The 21,213-nt window shown below is 43.7% G+C and overlaps 1 protein-coding gene across 5 annotated transcripts in view; it reads right to left on the minus strand.

The window, feature by feature from the left end:
* The window catches only part of XPOT (exportin for tRNA), a 296,178-nt gene that overhangs the window by 80,745 nt on the left and 194,220 nt on the right, over positions 1–21,213 (minus strand). For all 5 annotated transcript variants that reach the window (XM_029615696.1, XM_029615695.1, XM_029615692.1 and 2 more), the window contains 3 exons: positions 20,867–21,056; positions 17,762–17,878; positions 17,569–17,684 (listed from right to left, as the gene is read on the minus strand). In XM_029615696.1, the coding sequence (XP_029471556.1) occupies positions 17,569–17,684; positions 17,762–17,878; positions 20,867–21,056 (423 nt within the window). The remainder of the gene's footprint in view (positions 1–17,568; positions 17,685–17,761; positions 17,879–20,866; positions 21,057–21,213) is intronic.

Raw genomic sequence — 21,213 nt, forward strand, 5'->3', positions numbered from 1 at the left:
CTCTCTGGCACCCAGATGAAAGCACCCTCACACATTCTCTCACCCCCTGCCAGGCTTGCAATCTCTCTCACTCACACACACACACACAAGCAAGCTGCCTCACACAAGTGCACGCACACATAAGAAAGCTGCCTCTCTCACATGGGGCCCTCTCTCTGTTCTTCAGCCGGCACCACTGGCCTGAACTCCGCTGGCAGCCCCAGCCACTCTGTTCTTCAGCCCAGTGGCGTAGCCAGAACTGAATTTTTGGGGAGGACCAAGGTTAACATGGGTGGGCAGTAGACAATCAAATCTAGGCCCTACTAATTGTACTCTTATCGATAAATAATGTCTTACATGTACCCTACAATGGATTTTTGAGTAGTTGCAACGGCTAACATACATGAGTGACATTTTAAAATATTTTAATTCTATTACTTCAAGCACTTACCAACATTCAAAATGCCTTATTTATATTAACTTTTTATATTTATTGCAGTTTATAAATACATATCATGTAAAAAATAAGGAACACATCAGCAACATCCAATCCAATCACATAATAAAACCAATATCAATATATTTTTAAGAATCCTCTTTCCAAAAATGCATAAAACTACAATAAAACAGCAATAATCATAATAAAAAGATTTGCAACAGGTGCAGAACAAAACAAGGACATGCAAAAAAAATTCAAATTCTGGTGTCACCTCAATGACAGCAAAACACATTCCCTTCACTGCCAAACACTTTGTGAAGTAACATAAACCCTGCTAATAAATAAATACAATTTTACCATACCATAACAGTAATTCTCAGGACTCAAACAGCAGCAACCTTACCTATGAAAAGGCAGCAAGGCAAACATTACATCAGGTCCTAGAACACTAATACGCTACCTAATGGGCAAAAAGAACAAGCTAGACTGCTATAGAGAAACTAGATACTAGTCAAAATACAACATCTCTGAAACAGATGCACAGCACAGATAGACCCTTATCTAAGACAGAATAAGGGACTACAAATTAGAAACAAACATGCAAACAAAACTGAAATGGAAAGCCTGAGAAACCAGTATTCCAGTAAGCATTGGAATACTGAAGAAAAAGCAAAACACAAATATATAAAAAAAATGCACATTCCCAAAGATGGTATATTCCAATCACTGAAAGGCAAAATAATTTGTTTTACTTTTGTTGTCTTATTTTTCTAATCAGTTGGTCCCAGTCTCTCCCCCCCCCCCCCCCCCCCCCCCCCCGTCTGTCTTTTCCTTTCCAGGGTCTCTTATTTTGTCTTCTTTCCTTCCTCCTACACATACACACACACTCATATGTTCTCACACATGCTCTCTCACACAGGATCCCACTCTTCCATGCTCTCTCTCACATACACACCAGTTCCTACTCCTACGTACACACATAGCCTCTCACTCTGATATGCTCGCTTTCACACAGGCTCCTACTCCTACAAACACACACAGGCTCTCACTCTCACATGCAGGCTCCTGCTTCTACTTCCATACATTCGTACACACACAGGTTCCCTGTACGTACCCGGATCAGTCCAGACCGTAGGTTGAGCCTCCTGTCCAGCAGATGGAGCCAAAACAAAACTGAAAGGGTATCCTATATCAGGACAGAGTCTAACCTGCATCCCTTCGGTATATGTCTGTCTCCAGCAGATGCCGGTAGCTCACCTTGCAGTTCCCTTACTTCAATTCTTTATCTATACCCTGCGGGGTCCTTTGCTATCTATCTTTCAAAGTTCAAGGAGGTATTAATTTCTTTGTCTAATTTGAAAAAAAATATATATATTTTTTTTAATTTACAACTGTTTGTTGTTTTAACTATCTCAGGGGACAGTGCTGTCCCCTCGCTCTTGGGGGGCCTAGAGGGGCTTGCCCCTTATTTATTTAAAATATTTATATACCATTTTACCAATACAAGATTGACCAAAGCGGTTTACAATGGTAGTAACATAAAAATTCAAATAAGATAAAAATAAGTTTTTAGCACTTTCTTGAATTCATTTCTGCTGGAAATTTGTCTTAGGTCAGGCAACGAATTCCACAGAATGGGGCCGGCCACTGAAAAGGCTCTTTTTAATTGATGGAATTTCTAATAAGTTTTTTGCGGCAGATCTAAGTTCTCTGTTAGGTTTATATACTCTTAGTGTAGAACATATCCAAATAGAATCTGAGTTATTTAATAGAGAGTGTATTGTCATGGAAATTTTAAACTGGATTCTGAATCTGATGGGTAACCAATGCAATTTTTGTAAAATGGGGGAAATGTGATGTCTCATGGGAGTAGTCGTAAGAAGCCTTGCCGCCGAGTTCTGGATCAACTGAAGAGGTCTGATCACAGTTTCAGGTAAACCCAGATAAAGCCCGTTGCAGTAATCTAAACCCAAAAAAAATCAGTGTCTGTAATACTAGTCGGTAATCACGAAAAAACAGAAGAGGGCGAAGTCGCTTTAGTACATGTAGTTTGAAAAACAAATTTTTTACTGTTTTAGATATGTGTTGAGTTAATGTTAATTTGGAATCAATCCAAACACCTAAGTTTCGTGCTAGTTTAGTAATTGGAATAACATCTTTGCCTAAAGTTATGTTTGCAGGAGGGGCGTTGCTATGATTATCTATAACTGAGAAATAGTATTTCTGGTTTTTTTGTGTTCAATTTTAAACAATTATGAGCCATCCATTGTTCTATAGTTTTGATGTAAAGTTGAATCAAAGAGAAAGTCTCAGACCAAGATGATTTATAGGGAACAAATAGTTGAATGTCATCTGCATAAATTTTATATTGCACATTTAGTGATGATAGGATTTGACAGAGAGGTAGAAGATATATATTGAATAGTATAGGAGATAGAGACGAACCTTGGGGAACATCTGTTGACTGAGTGTAGGGTTGTGAAGAACAGGATCAGATATTAATTTGAGAGGTACGGTTAGTAAGAAAGCTTTTGAACCAGTTTAATACTGTAGATTGGATTCCTATGTATTGGAGGACAGAAATCAAAATTTTATGGTCCAGCGTATCAAAAGCTGCTGAAATATCTAAAAATATCACAATGAAATCAGTGTAAGAGTCAAATCCTCTTAAAAATGTATCAAAAGAAGACAAAAGAAGGGTCTCGGTGGAATGCCCTTTTCTAAACCCATGTTGGTTTGGGTTTAGTATATCATGTTAGCTGGAATAAGACCACTGACTCCAAGGTTTTTGCTAGTGAGGACAGAGAGGCAATAGGTCTGAGGTTAGAGAAATCCATAAATGATGAAGTCTTGTTCTTTAAGATAGGCAATATAGAAGTTTAAGTAGATCAGGGAATTTCCCGGATATTAGAGATTGGTTAATTATCTGGCATAAGTGATCTGAACAAGTTTCGGCAATATTTTTAAACAAGATGCCAGAATAAGGGTTTATTGGAGAGTTTGATACCTTTTGTTTACTTGTAGTTTTTTGAATAGCCATGGGTGTGATAGCATGAAACTCCATCCATTCGGCAATTACATGTTTTTGTTTGTAAATGGGGTAAGGTAGAGTAGAGAATTCCTGTGTTATATTATATATATATTTTATTTTTTTTTAAAGAATTTGCAATTTGTTCACAAATGTCATTATTTCTTGATTTTCTGTTGAACAAGGTATAGTTAAGGATTTCACTATGTTAAATAATGTAGCAGGGTTGTTTTTTGCCAAGGCTATTTTGTTTGCATAACAAATTTTCCTTGCTTGGTTAAGTTCATTTCTGTATAATCTTAAGGTGCTGTGGAATTCGTTTTTTGCATTAGTGCTCTTCTGTTTCATCCACAGACGTTCCTTTTTCCTAAGAGTGGTTTTCAAGAGACGTGTTTTACTATTGTACCATGGAAGATTAGGTTTCAATTGGTATTTTTGCATTGTTATTTTAAGAGGAGCAACAATATCTAATGTTTTAACAATAGAGCAATTCCAATCATCCACATTTTCCGCTAAAGCTGGAGGTAGATTTAAGGCAAATTCATTTAGGTAAACTTCAAGAGAGATAGCTTTCCTAAATGAATTCTCTCAGTCTAGTCTCCCTTCCCAGTGCTGGGGCGATACTGGTAGTTCCAGTCCCTCCCACTCAGAGACTGCCTTGAGCCCCGGGACGCCTTAATTCCCCGGTGGAGATTACAGGGAAGCTCATTCCCCTGTTAAAAATAAATAAATAAAATAAATAAATAAATAATCTCTAATTCTTGAAAAAGGAGCCATTTTAAATTCAGGCAGTGGTAACGGAGAAAGGAACGGGCAGAGTTCGATCACCTGTACTCATTCCTCTCCCCGGCTCAGCTGTTTTTTTTTTCCCCTGCTCGCGGCTTTTCTCTGGGGACAGCCTGTCAGTTATGCCACGATCTCACTGTTTGGCCTGCGGAGAGCCTGCCTTTCGGCTCTCCCGCAATGGGGTTTGTTTCTCTTGCTTACCGGGTGGGAAGGGTCCGTCTGAGGTGCAGACACCACTGCGGACCCGGGGGCGCTCCTCACGCTGCATGGCCAGGCTGTTCCCGACCCGGCAAATCGTGGGAACGGCAGCCATCTTGGGTGTTCGTTCAGCTCTCAAGTTGGAGCTGCAGGGGGCTGAGGAACCCGATTTTCACCCTGGGCCCCCCCCCAGATGAGGATCCCAAACCCCCCCCCCTGGGAAAACTAGACCAAGTTTCTCCTCAGAATTTGTGCTTCTGATGCACAAGTCTTACCTGGCTAGCTTATAGGAGGAAGAGGACATCTCCCCCAAGTCCCTCACCCGCCAAGATACCGCGGGTTGCCCACTCCGCCGGACCCGCAAGGCTCCATAAGGATTACAGTTGTACCGGGGGTAGCCCCTCGGATCCACCTCAGCAATCCGCCTTGCCGGACCCGGACGTGGATCCGTCCTTACCAGGTCCCCCTCTCAAAGGGGATGACCCCCGCGTATTACGATTGTTTCAGAGGGAAGAATTAGAGCCGCTCATTCCCTTTATCCTGCAGGAACTGGGGATTGAGGTCCCTCCAGATGATACGGTTACGTCTGCAATGCCAGCTCACATGGACCTGGTCCTGGCGGGACTAAGGGCGCCTCCATGCACCTTCCCATTCCATCCTATGCACAAGCTATTGCTCCTTCGGGAATGGGAAGCTCCCGAAACGGAACTAGGGGTGGGTAGGGCTATGGATAAGCTCTACCCTTTCTCCCAAGGATTGCCTGGAAATGCTGAAAACCCCTAAAGTGGATTCTTCGGTCTCTGCGGTCACCAAACACACTACCATCCCGGTGGTGGCAGCCACCACCCTTAAGGATGTCCAGGATCATAAGCTTGAATTTTATCTTAAGCGTATCTTCGAAGTCTTGGCTCTCGGTGTCTGGACGACTATCTGCAGCAGGCAAGTCTTAGGTGGGTCCAACAATTGCTCAGCACCCAGGACCTCCCGCCTGCAGAGGCGGAGTAAGTGGAGCGACTGGAGGGGGCAGTGGCGTATGGAGCGGATGCCCTCTATGATTTACTCTGGGTGCTAGCCAAGGCGATGGTATCAGCAGTATCGGCCAGACGCCTCCTCTGGCTGCGCAACGGGTCGGTGGACTTCTCTTCTAAGTCACAGCTGGGCACACTTCATTTCAAGGGTAAGTTGCTTTTTGGCGAGGACCTAGAGCAGCTTATTAAATCCTTGGGTGAGAACAAGATTCAAAAGCTACCGGAGGACCGCCCTAAACAGCCTAGGTCTTTCTTCCCCACTCATTCCCGCTTCAGGGGACAGAGGAAATATGCCAACAGGGCGAGGGGCTCCTTTCCCCAGAGGAAACTCCTCCAGGTCCCAGACATGGTCTCATTCCTTTCGTGGCCACCGCACCTTCCGGGATGGTAATCCGCAACATTCTTCTGCAAAGCCCGCCTCCCAATGAGATCCGGCTGGCCCATTCCTCTGTTCCCAACTTAGGTGGACGTCTCTCCCATTTTCTGGAGGAATGGGCCAAAATCACGTCAGACCAATGGGTCCTCAAGGTGATAAAGAAAGGTTACGCATTAGAGTTTGCTCGAGATCTGCCAGACCTCTATATGGTTTCCCCTTGCGGTCCCCGGAAATGGACGGCTGTTTGTCAGACTCTCGCCAGGCTTCAAGCTTTGGGAGCCATAGTCCCAGTGCCGCAGGAGGAACAAGGCATCTGCCAGTATTCCATCTACTTCGTCGTACCAAAGAAGGACAAGTCGTTCCATCCAATCTTGGATCTCAAGAGGGTCAATTGGGCCCTCAAGGTACCCCATTTTCAGATGGAAACCCTGCAGGCGGTGATAGCGGCAGTTCGTCCGGGCGAATATCTGGCCTCCCTCAACCTGACGGAGGCCTATTTCCACAAACCTATCTTGTAAAAATTAGTCAACTCTCGCCTATCTGATTACCTAGAACACAACAACATCCTTCCTCCCAAATAATATGGCTTCCGGAAAAACCTGAGCACTGAAAAATTGCTGAAATTGCTGAAAAACCTGAGCACTGAAAAATTGCTTCTATCCCTGACTGACACCATTATTAAAGGATTTGACACTGGGAACTCATTTCTCCTTGCCATGTTAGACATATCTGCCGCTTTTGATACTGTTAACCACATCATATTAATCAACATTCTCAGTAACATCGGAATCTCCGGCACCGTTCTCTCTTGGATCAAATCATACTTACAAGATCGTCATTATACAGTATCCACTGGCAATAATGAATCTGACCCGTACCCTGGGGAACGCCTTGACCAAGGCGTTCCCCAGGGCTCCTCTCTCTCCTCCACTCTATTTAACAATTATATGCTCCCCCTCATCACCCTCCTTACTAATCTTGGCTTCAAACACTATATCTACGCAGATGACGTTCAAATTCTTTTCCCCTTCACTGACTCCCTCCAAACTGCTCTTCAAAAGTGGGAATCATGCCTGACCGCTATCAACCAGCTATTCACTGACATGCAACTTGCCATCAACCCACAAAAAACGGAACTCATCATCTCTAACAAACATTCCTCTCCCTCCATTCCCATTGCGTACTCCACCACGGATCTTCCCCTCCCACACCCATAGCCTTGGCGTCCTTATTGACAACCAGCTCTCTCTCAAACCCTTCATTAAATCTATCCTTACTGACTGCTATTTCAAATTACAAACCATCAAAAAACTCCGGCCACTCTTATTTTTTACTGACTTTCGCACAGTACTACAGTCTATTATCTTTTCCAAAATAGATTACTGTAATGCTCTCTTCCTTGGTCTCCCTGCTTTACATACTAAACCGTTGCAACTCCTACAGAACGCCTCAGCACGTATCCTTACTAACTCCAGAAAACGTGACCACATCACTCCTACCCTTATCGAACTCCACTGGCTACCAATACAATCTCGTATCCTTTTCAAAGTTCTTTCCCTCATTCATAAAAGCTTCATCAACGAAAACACGACTGGATCAACCCCCCACTGCTTATCCGCACATCTACCAGACCTACTCGTACTGCCCTCCAAGGGACACTCCACACTCCCTCTATCAAATCTACGAAACTTATTTCCACAATGAACAGAGCCTTTTCCCTGGCTGGCCCCACCCTGTGGAATGCTATGCCCCCAGACTTGCGCACTGAAACATCTACACCCAAATTAAAAAAAAAACTAAAAACCTGGCTATTCCTACAGGCCTATCCTTCCCACAATAACCATCCTCCCGATGACCTCCTAAGCTGTGTATAGTGCATTCCCTGTATTACCCTTTACAATGTGCTCCCGCTGACTTTTTCCCACAATAACCTTCTTCTCGTTGACCTCCTGAGCTGTTTTATAGTGCTTTCCATGTGTTACCCTTTACAATGTGCTCCTGCTGATTTTTTCCTCATCCGCTACCCAGTTGAGGAACAGTCGTACCTTGTAAATAGTTATCCAGTTTCCATATTATCATGTATTTCTCTTGTACACATAGTTATTTTCAATGTAATATTATCATGTTCTTCCCTTGTACGCATAGTTATTGTTCAATGTAATGGCACTGCCAAAAAGTTTTAAGTTATCTGTAAACCGACACGATGTGCAAACGGTTGTTGGTATATAAAAACCTATAAATAAAATAAATAAATACCTATCCGGCACGAGCATCAGAAGTATCTCCGTTTCCACATCCTGGGCCAGCACTTCCAATTTCAAGCTCTGCCCTTCGGCCTAGCCACCGCTCCATGCACCTTTACCAAGGTCATGGTGGTGGTGGCAGCAGCCCTCCGCTGAGAAGGGATCCTAGTCCATCCTTACCTGAACTGGCTGGTGCGGGCCAAGTCGATGACTCTCTGCAGACTAGCTGTTGACCGGGTCTTGGCTCTCCTCTCCTCCCTCAGGTGGATAGTCAATTTCTCCAAGAGCAACCTTCAGCCCTCCCAGGTCCTGGAATTCCTGGGGACACGCTTCGATACCCGAGTCGGCAAACTTATGGACCAAGTGCACAAACTGCTCTTGCTTCTGCTTCCCACGGTCCCCTGAGCTTTTGCGCATATGCAACATTACAGAAAGCTTTGCTATCCCGCTGGAAACCGGTTTCCGAGCAGTTCCAGACGCCACTACCTCTCTCTGACTCTACCATCGCCGCCATACAATGGTAGCTATCGCACCTCCTGAAGAGAATGCCCCTACTGACTCCGTAGTGGATAGTAGTGACGACGGATGCCAGCCTCTCCAGGTGGGGAGCGGTCTGTCAATCCCAGGCCACGCAGGGGTACTAGTCTCCCGCCCAGTCCCGCTGGAGGCACGGGCGGTGCGCCTGGCTCTCAAGGTCTTTCTTCCTCTAATTCGTCGCAGAGCAGTGCGCGTATTCTTCGACAATTCCACCACAGTAGCCTATATCAACCACCCGGGGGGCACCAGGAGTCACCTGGTAGTTTTCGAGGCCAGCAAGCTGCTTATCTGGGCAGAGCGGCAGCTGGAGCGCCTCGCGGCCTCCCACATTGCGGGCAAGGATAACGTTCAAGCCGATTTCCTCAGTCGTCAGTGTCTCGATCCCAGAGAGTGGGAATTGACTGACGGGGCGAAGGATCTGATTATTCACAGGTGGGGCCCTCCCCATCTGGACCTGATGGTGACCTTGAGCAATGCTAAAGCTCCCAGATTCTTCAGCCGCTGGAGGGAGCACTGCTCCGAAGGAGTGGATGCCCTTGTCCTTCCCTGGCCTCAAGGGATTCTTCTCTATGTGTTTCCTCCATGGCCCCTGGTGGGAAAGGTTTTCAGAAGAATAGAACTTCACAGGGGGCCAGACATCCTCGTGGCGCCACAGACCGTGGTTCATGGATCTGGTGAACCTAGCGACAAACGGTCCTCTTCGCCTCTGTCATCTGCCACGCCTTCTTCGGCAGGGTCCCGTATTTTTCGACCAGGCGGATCGCTTCTGTTTAGCGGCCTGGCTTTTGAACGGCAGCGCATGAGAAAGAAGGGATATAAGGAGGAGGTTATCTCCACCTTGCTGCAGTCCAGGAAACAGTCTACCTCTCTGGCCTATGTCCGGGTATGGAAGATTTTTGAGAGACTGTCTGTGCGGAATCAGGCGTGTCGGCCCGTAAAGCTCAGATATCCCAGGTTCTTTCCTTTCTCCAGACGGGTCTATCGAAGGGTTTGTCGTTTAGCTCCCTGCGGGTCTAAGTGTCCACCCTTGGTTCCCTTCTAGGCACAGTGGTTGGATATTCAGTGGCGGCTCATCCGGATATTATTCGTTTCCTTAAAGGGGCTAAGCATTTGAAGCCGCCTGTGAGTGCTACTTGTCCTTCGTGGAGTCTTAATTTGGTCCTCCAGGCCCTCTGCGAGGCTCCCTTTGAACCCCTCCGCCAAGCTACCCTTAAGGATTTGACACTTAAGACTGTTTTTCTGGTCTCCATCTCCTCCGCCAGGAGGGTGTCGGAGTTTCAGGCGTTGTCTTGTAGAGAGCTCTTCCTTTTTCTCGGATTCAGGGGTCTCCCCCTCAAGATGGTGCCCTCCTTCTTGCCTAAGGTTGTTTCTTCCTTTCACGTCAACCAGTCAGTAGAACTCCCGGCTTTTTCTGCTGACGACATAGCAGGTACAGCAGGGGGTGATCTTAGGCATCTTGATGTGAAGCGGGTCCTATTGCGCTACCTTCAGGTTACCAATGAACTCCGAGATTCGGATCATCTTTTTGTTCTTTGGAATGGTCCCAATAGGGGCAACAAGGCTTCTAAGGCTACAATTGCGTGTTGGTTGAAAGAAGCTATTGCTTCAGCATATATCTGTCAGGGATGAGTGGTTCCCGATGGGCTTAAGGCTCATTCTTTGCGTTCTCAGGAGACATCGTGGGCGGAGAGTTAGTCGGTCTCTCCTCAGGAGATATGCAGGGGTGGCTACTTGGAAATCTCTGCATACTTTTGCTTGTCATTACCGTCTGGATGTTCAGGCTCCAATGTTTGGGTCCTTCGGTTGGCAGGTTCTTCAACTGGGACTGTCTCGGTCCCACCCTATTTCAGGAAGCTTTGGTACATCCCACGGTCTGGACTGATCCGGGTACGTACAGGGAAAGGAAAATTGGTTCTTACCTGCTAAATTTCATTCGTGTAGTACCACGGATCAGTCCAGACACCCTCCCTTACTGTTTCGGTCCGTCCGCTTGAAGTCTCTTTGTCCTTACAGGTGTATCGGGATGTCCTTTTCTTGGATTATCATTGAAGGCACCGGAAGCATCTCTTAAGATGACCTTGGATATTTTATACGTTTATTTACAGAGTTCCTTCAATTGTTTTCTCGTTCAATTGTTTTAACAGATTTATTGCTTTCCTTGTTACTTGCTTGACCTTATACTCGTTGTCTTTATACTTTTCTGCTTTGACAATGGTTACACTGAAGGGATGCAGGGTAGGCTCTGTCCTGATATAGGATACCCTTTCAGTTTTGGTCTGTCTCCATCTACTGGACAGGAGGCTCAACCCACGGTCTGGACTGATCTGTGGTACTACAGGAACAAAAATTAGCAGGTAAGAACCAATTTTCCTCTCTCTCACTCTTATATGCAGGCTACCACTCACACAAACACACAGGCTCCCATTCTCACATGCTCTCCCTCACATGCAGTCTCCCAATCCCATATCAAGTTCTCACTCCTACATGCTCTCTCACACAACCCCTCTCAGGTAAGCTCTCATTACATTCCCTCCAAGCAGGCTTCCATTCACAGCTCCCCCCAGGTAGGCTCCATTCACACACCCCTAGCCAGGCTACCATTCATATTGACAGACAACCCCCCCCCCCCCCCAATAGGCAGGCTACCATCCACATACAAACTCACACTTAGGCAGGTTACTATTCACATTCATATACACCCTACCCCCATTCCCAGGCAAGCTCCCATTCATAACCCCCGGGCCCACTTCCAGGCAGACTCCCATTCACACACTCTCCACCCCCAGGCAGACTCCCCGGACCCTGTCTCCCACCCCAACCCCCCCCCCAGGCAGGCTCCCATTCACACCCCTCCCACCCCCAGGAAGGCTCCCACATGCACACAAACACAAAACACAGGAACAGGTAGCAAAAGGGGGCGCAGTGTTCTGCTGCTGCTGCTCCTCATGTGTCTGCCCGCAGTATTCAAAACTCTCATGGCTAGCAATCCTCTATGCTGATCTCACGATACATGGAATCAGCACAGAGAACTTACTGGCCGCAAGGGTTTTGAATGTGCAGGGCTGGCACAAGTGGAGGAGCAGAAGAATAGGGGCCTTCCTGTGAGGGTTTTTTTTTCCTTTGACAACCAGCATTGCAGATCTCAGCGGCATCGCGGGCATCTTCCTCCTTCTGCCCGGCGTGTCCACTGCAGCCCTGTAACAAGGCCTCTCTTCTTGGGCTGCTAGGCAACACTGATTGGGTGGGCCTGGTCCTAAAGTGGGTGGGCCACGGCCCACCCGTGGCTAAGTAATTGCTTCAGCCACCGCCGGCCTCTCTCCATTTTTCTTTAGCCATGGCCTGCCTGAGCTTCAGCGGCAGCCCCAGCCTCTCTCTGTTCTTTCCAGCCATAACTGGCCTGAGCTGAGGCAGCTGCGGCAGGGGCAGACAGGGTGAGACGGATGCCACAGCGGAATTCTGAGAAGGGCAGTTTTTGCCACCTCAAAATTCTGCCACCTGAAGCAGCCGGCTCATTATAGAACCGCCCCTGCCTGTTCCAGTCTTTCAATATCTAAGTCCATCCAATATGCAGCCGCACCCGCTGACGCCCCAGGAGGAAACCCTTATGAAACAAAAAGGAGGATCGATGCCAAAACTGTTTGTCACCCACCAGCCTCTTCCTATATTGTCGCCATACTGTTTAAGTGTGATGTGTAAAAGGAGAACACCCCTTCAAAGGACATTCAGGTCTATCGGCGGTCCATATTAAAATCTCTATAGGTGGTGATCCTACCATATTACGCTCCAGATCTATCCAATTTTTTTTGGTTTGTTTTGATAGTGCCACTCCAGGATCACTTGTAATTGAGTAATTGCGAGGCAGCATAATAAAAAAACAATTCCGGTACCCCTAAACCTCCCTGTATCTTAGACTGGAACAGAACTTCACTAGCCACCAGGGAGGCCGCCTTCTCCAGATGAAATGAAGAAGCTTCCTCTGCCACTCTTTCAACATTCTCGCTGGTATAGCAACTGGCTGTGTTTGAAAAAAAGTAGCAAAATCTCAGAAGCACATTCATCTTAATAATAAATTCTGCCAAACCAAGATTAAATGATTTCTTTGCTTCAGTGTTTACTGAAGAGGATGTTGGGGAGGTACCCGTAATGGAGAAGGTTTTCATGGGTAATGATTCAGATGGATTGAATCAAATCACGGTGAACCTAGAAGATGTGGTAGGCCTGATTGACAAACTGAAGACTAGTAAATCACCCGGACTGGATGGTATACACCCCAGAGTTCTGAAGGAACTGAAAAAATGAAATTTCAGACGTATTAGTAAAAATTTGTAACTTATCATTAAAACCATCCATTGTACCTGAAGACTGGAGGATAGCAAATGTAACCCCAATATTTAAAAAGGGCTCCAGGGGCGATCCGGGAAACTACAGACCAGTTAGCCTGACTTCAGTGCCAGGAAAAATAGTGGAAAGTGTTCTAAACATCAAAATCACAGAACATATAGAAAGACATGGTTTAATGGAACAAAGTCAGCATGGCTTTACCCAGGGCAAGTCTTGCCTCACTTTTTTGAAGGAGTTAATAAACATGTGGATAAAGGTGAACCGGTAGATATAGTATACTTGGATTTTCAGAAGGCGTTTGACAAAGTTCCTCATGAGAGGCTTCTAGGAAAAGTAAAAAGTCATGGGATAGGTGGCGATGTCCTTTTGTGGATTGCAAATTGGCTAAAAGACAGGAAAGAGTAGGATTAAATGAACAATTTTCTCAGTGGAAGGGAGTGGACAGTGGAGTGCCTCAGGGATCTGTATTGGGACCCTTACTTTTCAATATTTATTTATTTATTTATTTATTTAACGTTTCTTTTATACCGATGACCGTTCGCACATCGCATCGGTTTACAGTGAACACAAAACCATTGGGCGGGGCCCTTACATAAAACAGATAATATACTGAACTAGGAAACATATAATTGAAATTAGGGGGGAGCCCTTACATCAAAACTATTTACATTAAAACTATATACAGAAATTAGTGCACAGTACCAAATCGACAAGCATAGAGGTGGTCAAATCAGGAAATCCGAGTAAGGGTAAGGGTCGGAGGGGGAGTTATGTAATAGGGGGTGTGATGGAGTAAGCTTGTTGGAAGAGCCAGGTTTTAAGTTTCTTTTTGAAAGCGGGGGTATAGGTCTCAGTGCGAATATCATGGGGCATAGAGTTCCATAACGTGGGGCCGGCCAGAGAAAAGGCTCTATTAATAGTGGAGGAAAGCTTAAAGGATTTAATAGTTTGGGCTTGGAGTGTTCCTTGGAGTGCTGGGCGTGTAGGTCTCTTGGAGGTACGGGGTATGAGGGGGGGGTTGAGCCAGTTGAGGTTGGAGTTTAACAGACTTTTGTGTATGATTGAGAGAGTTTTATAAAGAATTCGTGACTGTATAGTTTTATAAAGAATTCGTGACTGTATATTTATAAATGAGCTGGAAAGAAATACGACGAGTGAGATAATCAAATTTGCAGATGACACAAAATTGTTCAGAGTAGTTAAATCACAAGCAGATTGTGATAAATTGCAGGAAGACCTTGTGAGACTGGAAAATTGGGCATCCAAATGGCAGATGAAATTTAATGTGGATAAGTCCAAGGTGATGCATATAGGGAAAAATAACCCATGCTATAATTACACAATGTTGGGTTCCATATTAGGTGCTACAACCCAAGAAAGAGATCTAGGTGTCATAGTGGATAACACTTTGAAATCATCGGTTCAGTGTGCTGCGGCAGTCAAAAAAGCAAACAGAATGTTGGGAATTATTAGAAAGGGAATGGTGAATAAAACGGAAAATGTCATAATGCCTCTATCGCTCCATGGTGAGACCGCACCTTGAATACTTTGTACAATTCTGGTCGCCGCATCTCAAAAAAGATATAATTGCGATGGAGAAGGTACAGAGAAGGGCTACCAAAATGATAAGGGGAATGGAACAACTCCCCTATGAGGAAAGACTAAAGAGGTTAGGACTTTTCAGCTAGGAGAAGAGACGACTGAGGGGGGGATATGATAAAGATGTTTAAAATCATGAGAGGTCTAGAACGGGTAGATGTGAATAGGTTATTTACTCTTTCGGATAGTAGAAAGACTAGGGGGCACTCCATGAAGTTAGCATGGGGCACATTTAAAACTAATCGGAGAAAGTTCTTTTTTACTCAACGCACAATTAAACTCTGGAATTTGTTGCCAGAGGACATGGTTAGTGCAGTTAGTATAGCTGTGTTTAAAAAAGGATTGGATAAGTTCTTGGAGGAGAAGTCCATTACCTGCTATTAAGTTCACTTAGAGAATAGCCACTGCCATTAGCAATGGTAACATGGAATAGACTTAGTTTTTGGGTACTTGCCAGGTTCTTATGGCCTGGATTGGCCACTGTTGGAAACAGGATGCTGGGCTTGATGGACCCTTGGTCTGACCCAGTATGGCATTTTCTTATGTTCTAATGGGATACAAACCCAACCTTTCCAGTTCCTTCAATATCCCATCCACTAGTGAGCCATAATTTAGATCAAATAGGGTCTTCAATTCTGCCTCTAACCAGAGTCCAAGATATTTCAGACTCCCTTTTGCCCATTTTAAAGGAAGTTGCTGTCATAAATTCCTCTCCAAGTCCCTAGTTAAGGTTAATTTTAAGACTTCTGATTTGTATTCATTAACTTTAAACCCCGACACTAATCCAAATCTTCTCATTTCTCCCAAAAGCATGTGAAGAGATTTCTCAGGATCCAAAATGGTAAACATTAAATCATCTGCGAATAGGGTCATCTTAAATGACTTCCCACAAACTTCCACCCCTTTAATATCTCTGTCACATCTAACCGTCTCCAGAAATGGTTCAAGAGAAAGTGCAAACAGTAAAGGAGAAAGCAGGCTACCCTGCCTTGTACTTCTGCCCACCATAAACATTTCTGAATGTCCACCATTTACTCTGCCAGATGCCTTTGGTTGATCATAAAGGGCTCAGGATCCACGTCATAAAACTAGACCCCAAACCCATTTTATGTAATACCTGGAACAAGTAGGTCCGGTGCATTCTATCAAAAGCCTTTTTGGTATCCACTGCCAACAAGACCACAGGTATACTATGATGTTGAACCCACCAGATAAGATTCAAAACCCATCGCACACTGTCCGCAGCTACTCTACCCAGGACAAAACCTGTCTGGCCTCCGTGAATAAGAAATGATGCTATCTGACCCAGACAAACTGCTAGAACCTTTGCTAAGATCTTTAAATCCAAATTGATGAGAGAAATAGGTCTATAAGACCCACAAAGCGTAGGATCTCCCCCGTTCTTCACAATTACAATAATTCCCGCCACATTTCCTCCCCGTATGAAATTTCCCTCCTTCCTTCAGATAGTTAAACATAGCTATCAAGGATTTCACTACTATCTGTTTGCCCATTTTATAAAATTCAGCCATGTAGAAATCAAGTCCCCATTTTTTAATCTGAAATAACTGCCAGCACTACCTCCTCCCTTATTGCTCCATTCAACTGGTAGGCATGGTAGAGTGAATGAGTTAAGGTATTTTTCAATATCTATTTTCTTAAAATTATTATTCGTCGCATATAGCTCCTCATAAAATTGGGCAAAGTGGTTAGAAATCAACTTAGGGTCATATATCGTTTTCCCTTCCCTATCCTTGATCTTAAGGATTTAACTTTGTAAGGATTGTGCCTTTAAACACCTGGCTAACATATGCCCAGCTTTGTTTCCAAATTCAAAATACATTTTGTTTGGTCCATAACATCTGAGATGCAATTTCCACACAGCCTAGCGCCTTCAACTCCTGATGAGCTAACTCCTCATTACATCTTTTATGTTTGGCCTCCAGTTTACCTATTTTTTGCATGAGTTGTAATCTTAATCCCTCCTTTTTTTTCTTCTTAAGATAAGCAGCTCTAGAAAAGAGTTTCTCAGGCATATCCACTTTTAAACCCTCCCACAACAGAGTTGGATACACCTCCTCCATATTGTTCAGAGTGAGTTATTCCTCAATCTCCTGTGTTAAATCAGCATTGAAATCATTATCAGATAGCAGGTCTTCCTTAAGCCGCCAAAAGCAACATCCCATTTGTTCTATATTTGCTCACATCCAGTGCACACTCTAAAGTCCATCATATCCAGAAAACCCACTATTTTCATTCTGCCTATCCCCTCTCTCCCCATTCCCCCATAGCGCACCTAACCGCCCTTAGATGCAGACCACCCCTTCTGAGGAATAACTCCATCTGATTAGGTGATAAACCCCAATACTCCATTCAAACCCCACTTATAAGTAAATATTACTAAAACATATACATATGTATCTTGCACTCCCATTTAAACCCTTCTCAGATATATGTGCTCAACGTTGCCAACATTTCACCAAAAGGCTGTGTCAGGGAACCAAAACTTTTGAAAACCAGGCAAAGTAACATTGAAAATATTTGACTTATGAATCTTTGCCTGGTTTTGGCGAAATGTTGGCCACATCGATCCAATTATTGAAGACCCCATTTAAGATGAATTTTGGACTTCTTAAAATGTTTCTTTAAACAATATTTTCTAAGAGTTGGGAAGGATTTAGACTGATTGCTTGAAGCTGCTAGAGGTGAAAAGTCTCTTCACCATGGGCACGCAGTCTTTTTTTCCTCCCTTATCATCATGTTGTTATAACTTCAAAATATTAAGTTTTGATCATTTTTTTCAACCATGGGTCTTTACTAATTTGTGAAATGTTTTGCATTTCTCTTCTTTTAAATAAAAGTCCAAATGTCAATTGTTTGGCGCTCTGTTATAATAGTTTCTTTATATAAAACCCAAATTCTATAAATATACTGCTACATTAGCAAAAAAAAAAAATACACAACATGGAAAACTCTCATATTTTTGCTTATCTTGAGGGTTTTACAATACATACCAATACTGTTTGAGCATCTGTTAAGTCAAAAGTTGGTTTTAAAGGTGCTAAGAAACAGGCAGGTACAATGTGTTTGTAGACAAAATCTGTAAACCCCATTAGTCCATCTTTGCCACCTGTGGGAACAAATTTATTTTGGTTAAACCCCTATTAACCATGAAACCTTCATAGTGGTTAAAAATTAAAAACTTACCCCAAAGGTCAACCAGTTTGGAAAGGATAACAAAGCATGTTTTCTGTGCAATGGGATCTGGATAGTCTACAGCTCCTTGGATGATAGTGAACAACATATTCTCTACATTCTCCGCCCCTGCATTCATAAAAGTTAAGTACTTTAGTAGATGATTTAAAAATTTCACTATATAATACAGAGATAAATTCAGCTATGACCTGTATATTTGATGCCTTGTTTTGATTCTAAGTGGAATTCACACAGTCATAAAACAAAGGTCCTTTTGTGTACAAAGGGGCAGCTTTTTTAACCTCACAAACCATTACCCTTCTGCGGTGGAGTCATCTTATCATATATTGTGGATAAACAAATCATTCCATTTATCAACTAATTCTTCCACTGCATTGTTCATCCATCCTGTCACTTCATTTATCTAAAAATGCCTCGGTGGAATATTATTATTATTTTTTTTTTTTTTTTTTTACACATTGTGATTTACTTTTAAGATGCAACTTAACAGCTAAGTTAAACAAAATCAGACAATGATCTAACCATAAAACGTTTCATAGATTTAGGCCAGTTATTCATTCAATCATTCCTCCAGGTAAAATGGAAGGTCAATTACATGACATCTTTCATATGTGGTCATTTTTATTAGTTGTTTATAGTTGGCGGCCTTCATAAGTGACAGCAGCCTCTGCGTGTATATTAAAATCCACAACAATGTTCTAGAACTTTCATTTGAATGGAGAATAAATATTCAGCTAATTGCTGTACTTGATGAACTGTGTGCCCTAGAGCAGGGGTGCTCAAACCGGTCCTATAGCGCCCCCCCAGTCAGTCGGGTTTTCAGGATATCCCTAATGAATATGCATGAGATTTGCATGCACCACCGCAAATAAATCTGATGGATATTTATTTATTATTTATTTAGTGATTTTTTTTATATACCGCGGCACGTTAAAAACATCACCTCGGTTTACAATGAACAATAAATCAGCAACAGGCTTTACAATTAAAAGAAATTAAGAGGAAACAATATAAATACCACATAAAACAAAACTATTAAACCAATGATAATCATATTCTACAGTTGAGGCATGCCTAAATAAGGAAGGGAGATCAGAAACAGGTAAAATAAAACTTAGCAACGAGCGATTCATTAATATGGAGTGTGTATGTGGATCCAAAAAACAGACTTTACAAAGGGTGGGTGTAGAGTGGACATTTAGATACAATAGATGAGCAGGAGTTATAGCAAGGTATCTTTTTAAAGGCAGGTAAAGTAATTTGAGGGATGTCCTGAAAACCAAACTGGCTGGGGGGGGCCCACATAACTATGGCTTGAGTACCCTGCCAGTGAGAAAACTGGGGGAGCTGAAACAGGGCACACTGGCTGGCCAATCAGAGAAGAAAAAATTGGCTACACTGTAGAGTCTCAGTTCCATGGATGTACTGCAAGCTCAGGAAAGAAGGAGGTGCGAGAACATATTGACATCATTGTAAGCATGCCACGGCTTAGCCACGTGTCTTTCAGTGGGATGGAGAAGGGAACTGCTTCCAGTGTGGGGGAACAGGTGGGAAAGCTGCTTACTCTACAGCAGAACTGGACGTGGAAACAGCCAATGCCGTGTTGCACAATCATGAAGAGCTGCCACCCTCAGGCCTCAGCTCGAGAGGAGTTCCTGCTGCTGCCAGATCCCTATCAAGGGAGAGGGATCACAGCTGCTGCCTGCTGGGGAAAATAAGTGGTGAGATTGCTCATTCCCCTGCCCAAAGAGGCTAGAGAGAATGAGGAAGTGGAGGGGAGAGAGGGAGAAGGTGGAGAAGGGAGAATAAAGGCATAAAGTATTAAAAAAAAAAGTTAAGAAAATTAAAACATGGGAAAATAAAAATAAAAGATGAGCAAACTAATGAAAATAAAAAATAGAGAAAAAGTTAGTGAAAACAAGGTGGGATGAGTTTTTCTCAACTCCTAAAAAGTGTTGGCAGGCATCTAAGTTCTTTGAAAATTTTTCCAGCTCTTACCATTGTAGTGTGTCTGAGTGTGGTGAAGTGTGTGTGCCTGGTATGTGGTGATATTAAGTGATATTCTGCCCCAAAAGTCGCCTGACCCATCATGGAATGAGCCCTCAGGCCACTGGAATTACCAAATTCTTGGCAATGTATGCCAAGACAATTGTCTGCTTGATCAACCTGGCTACAGAAGCCTTTGAAGCCTTCTGCCTTTTTTAGGACACTGAACAGCAAAAAATAGTCTGAACATTGAAAACCATTTGTCACTTTAAGTAACACAAAAGTATCCATTGCATATGCAAGACATGAAGATCCTTAGATTGAGCTCCTTTCCCCTGAACTAGACTTTCTGAAGGCAGGCAGTTCCACTGTCTGATCCAAACAGAAGTGGATACTACCTTTGTCAGAAAAGAAGGCACCAGCCAGATATACACAATGGTCCAAAAAAACCGGAAAACTGGATCTGAGCAAGACACGGTCTACAATTCTGAAATTCTTCTTACGCTCCTAAAAGAAATAGCAGGCACCTGAACCTTGAGAGAATTCAGTGACAAGCCCTTCTATAGACCTTTCTGCAAAAAGGCTGCAAAAAGGCAACAACCCTGACACCAAGCCTCGAAAACTTTCCCCCACTCGCACATCCACCAGAGAAGCAGCAGCTTTCCTAGCTTGAAGTGGAAATCATTTCTTTATGGATAGCCTTTTGTCTCTCAGCCTTCTCCTCTCAAGAGCCAAGCCGCAAGACCAAAGTGATCCACCTGTTTTAAGAAAATCATACCCTGATGAAGCAGAACAGAAATGAGGGTGAACCTAGAAGATCTGCCACCTTAAGTCTTGTCTTAGATTGGCAAACCAAGGCCTTCTAGGTCAATTCAGCATTACCAGGATCACTTGACCCAGATGTCTCTCTATCAGACAGATCACTCTGCCGATTAACAGCCATGGCAGAAACAGATATAGAGGAACCTGATGGAGCCACTGCTGTGCCACGGTGTCAAAACTTTCTGCTCCAGGCTCCCTTCTTCAAGTGAAGGTGTGGTTGCACCATGGATTTTTGACCCACTGTTGCACATTGAACCAAAGATTTCAAGATATTGTTTGATAACTCACCCTGATTAGCAATGACTTCACTCATTCCACTACCACTAACTGACTGCAGGAAGGCAAAGTAACTCCTTCGCAACATCTGCTTCTCTAGAGCAGCAGACTGGTCATTTTCTTCTGCTGGACGAAGTAAAACTTTAAATATGGCGTGAAGCAGTGGCATGAAGATTTGTTGCAAGAATGGGGAAACCTGTGTCTGGGGAAAAAAATATGGTGAATGGTCAAGTTATACAATTTTAACACTAGATTTTAAATACATAGTACAGAGTTAAATTTAAAAGCTATGGCAAATAAAATTGTAAAAACCGGTTTAAATACAGGGATCTTCTTGTCAACAATGTTTGCCATAATCT

The sequence above is a fragment of the Rhinatrema bivittatum genome, chromosome 9 (genome assembly GCF_901001135.1).
Source record: "Rhinatrema bivittatum chromosome 9, aRhiBiv1.1, whole genome shotgun sequence".
NCBI classification, from domain to species: Eukaryota; Metazoa; Chordata; class Amphibia; order Gymnophiona; family Rhinatrematidae; genus Rhinatrema; species Rhinatrema bivittatum.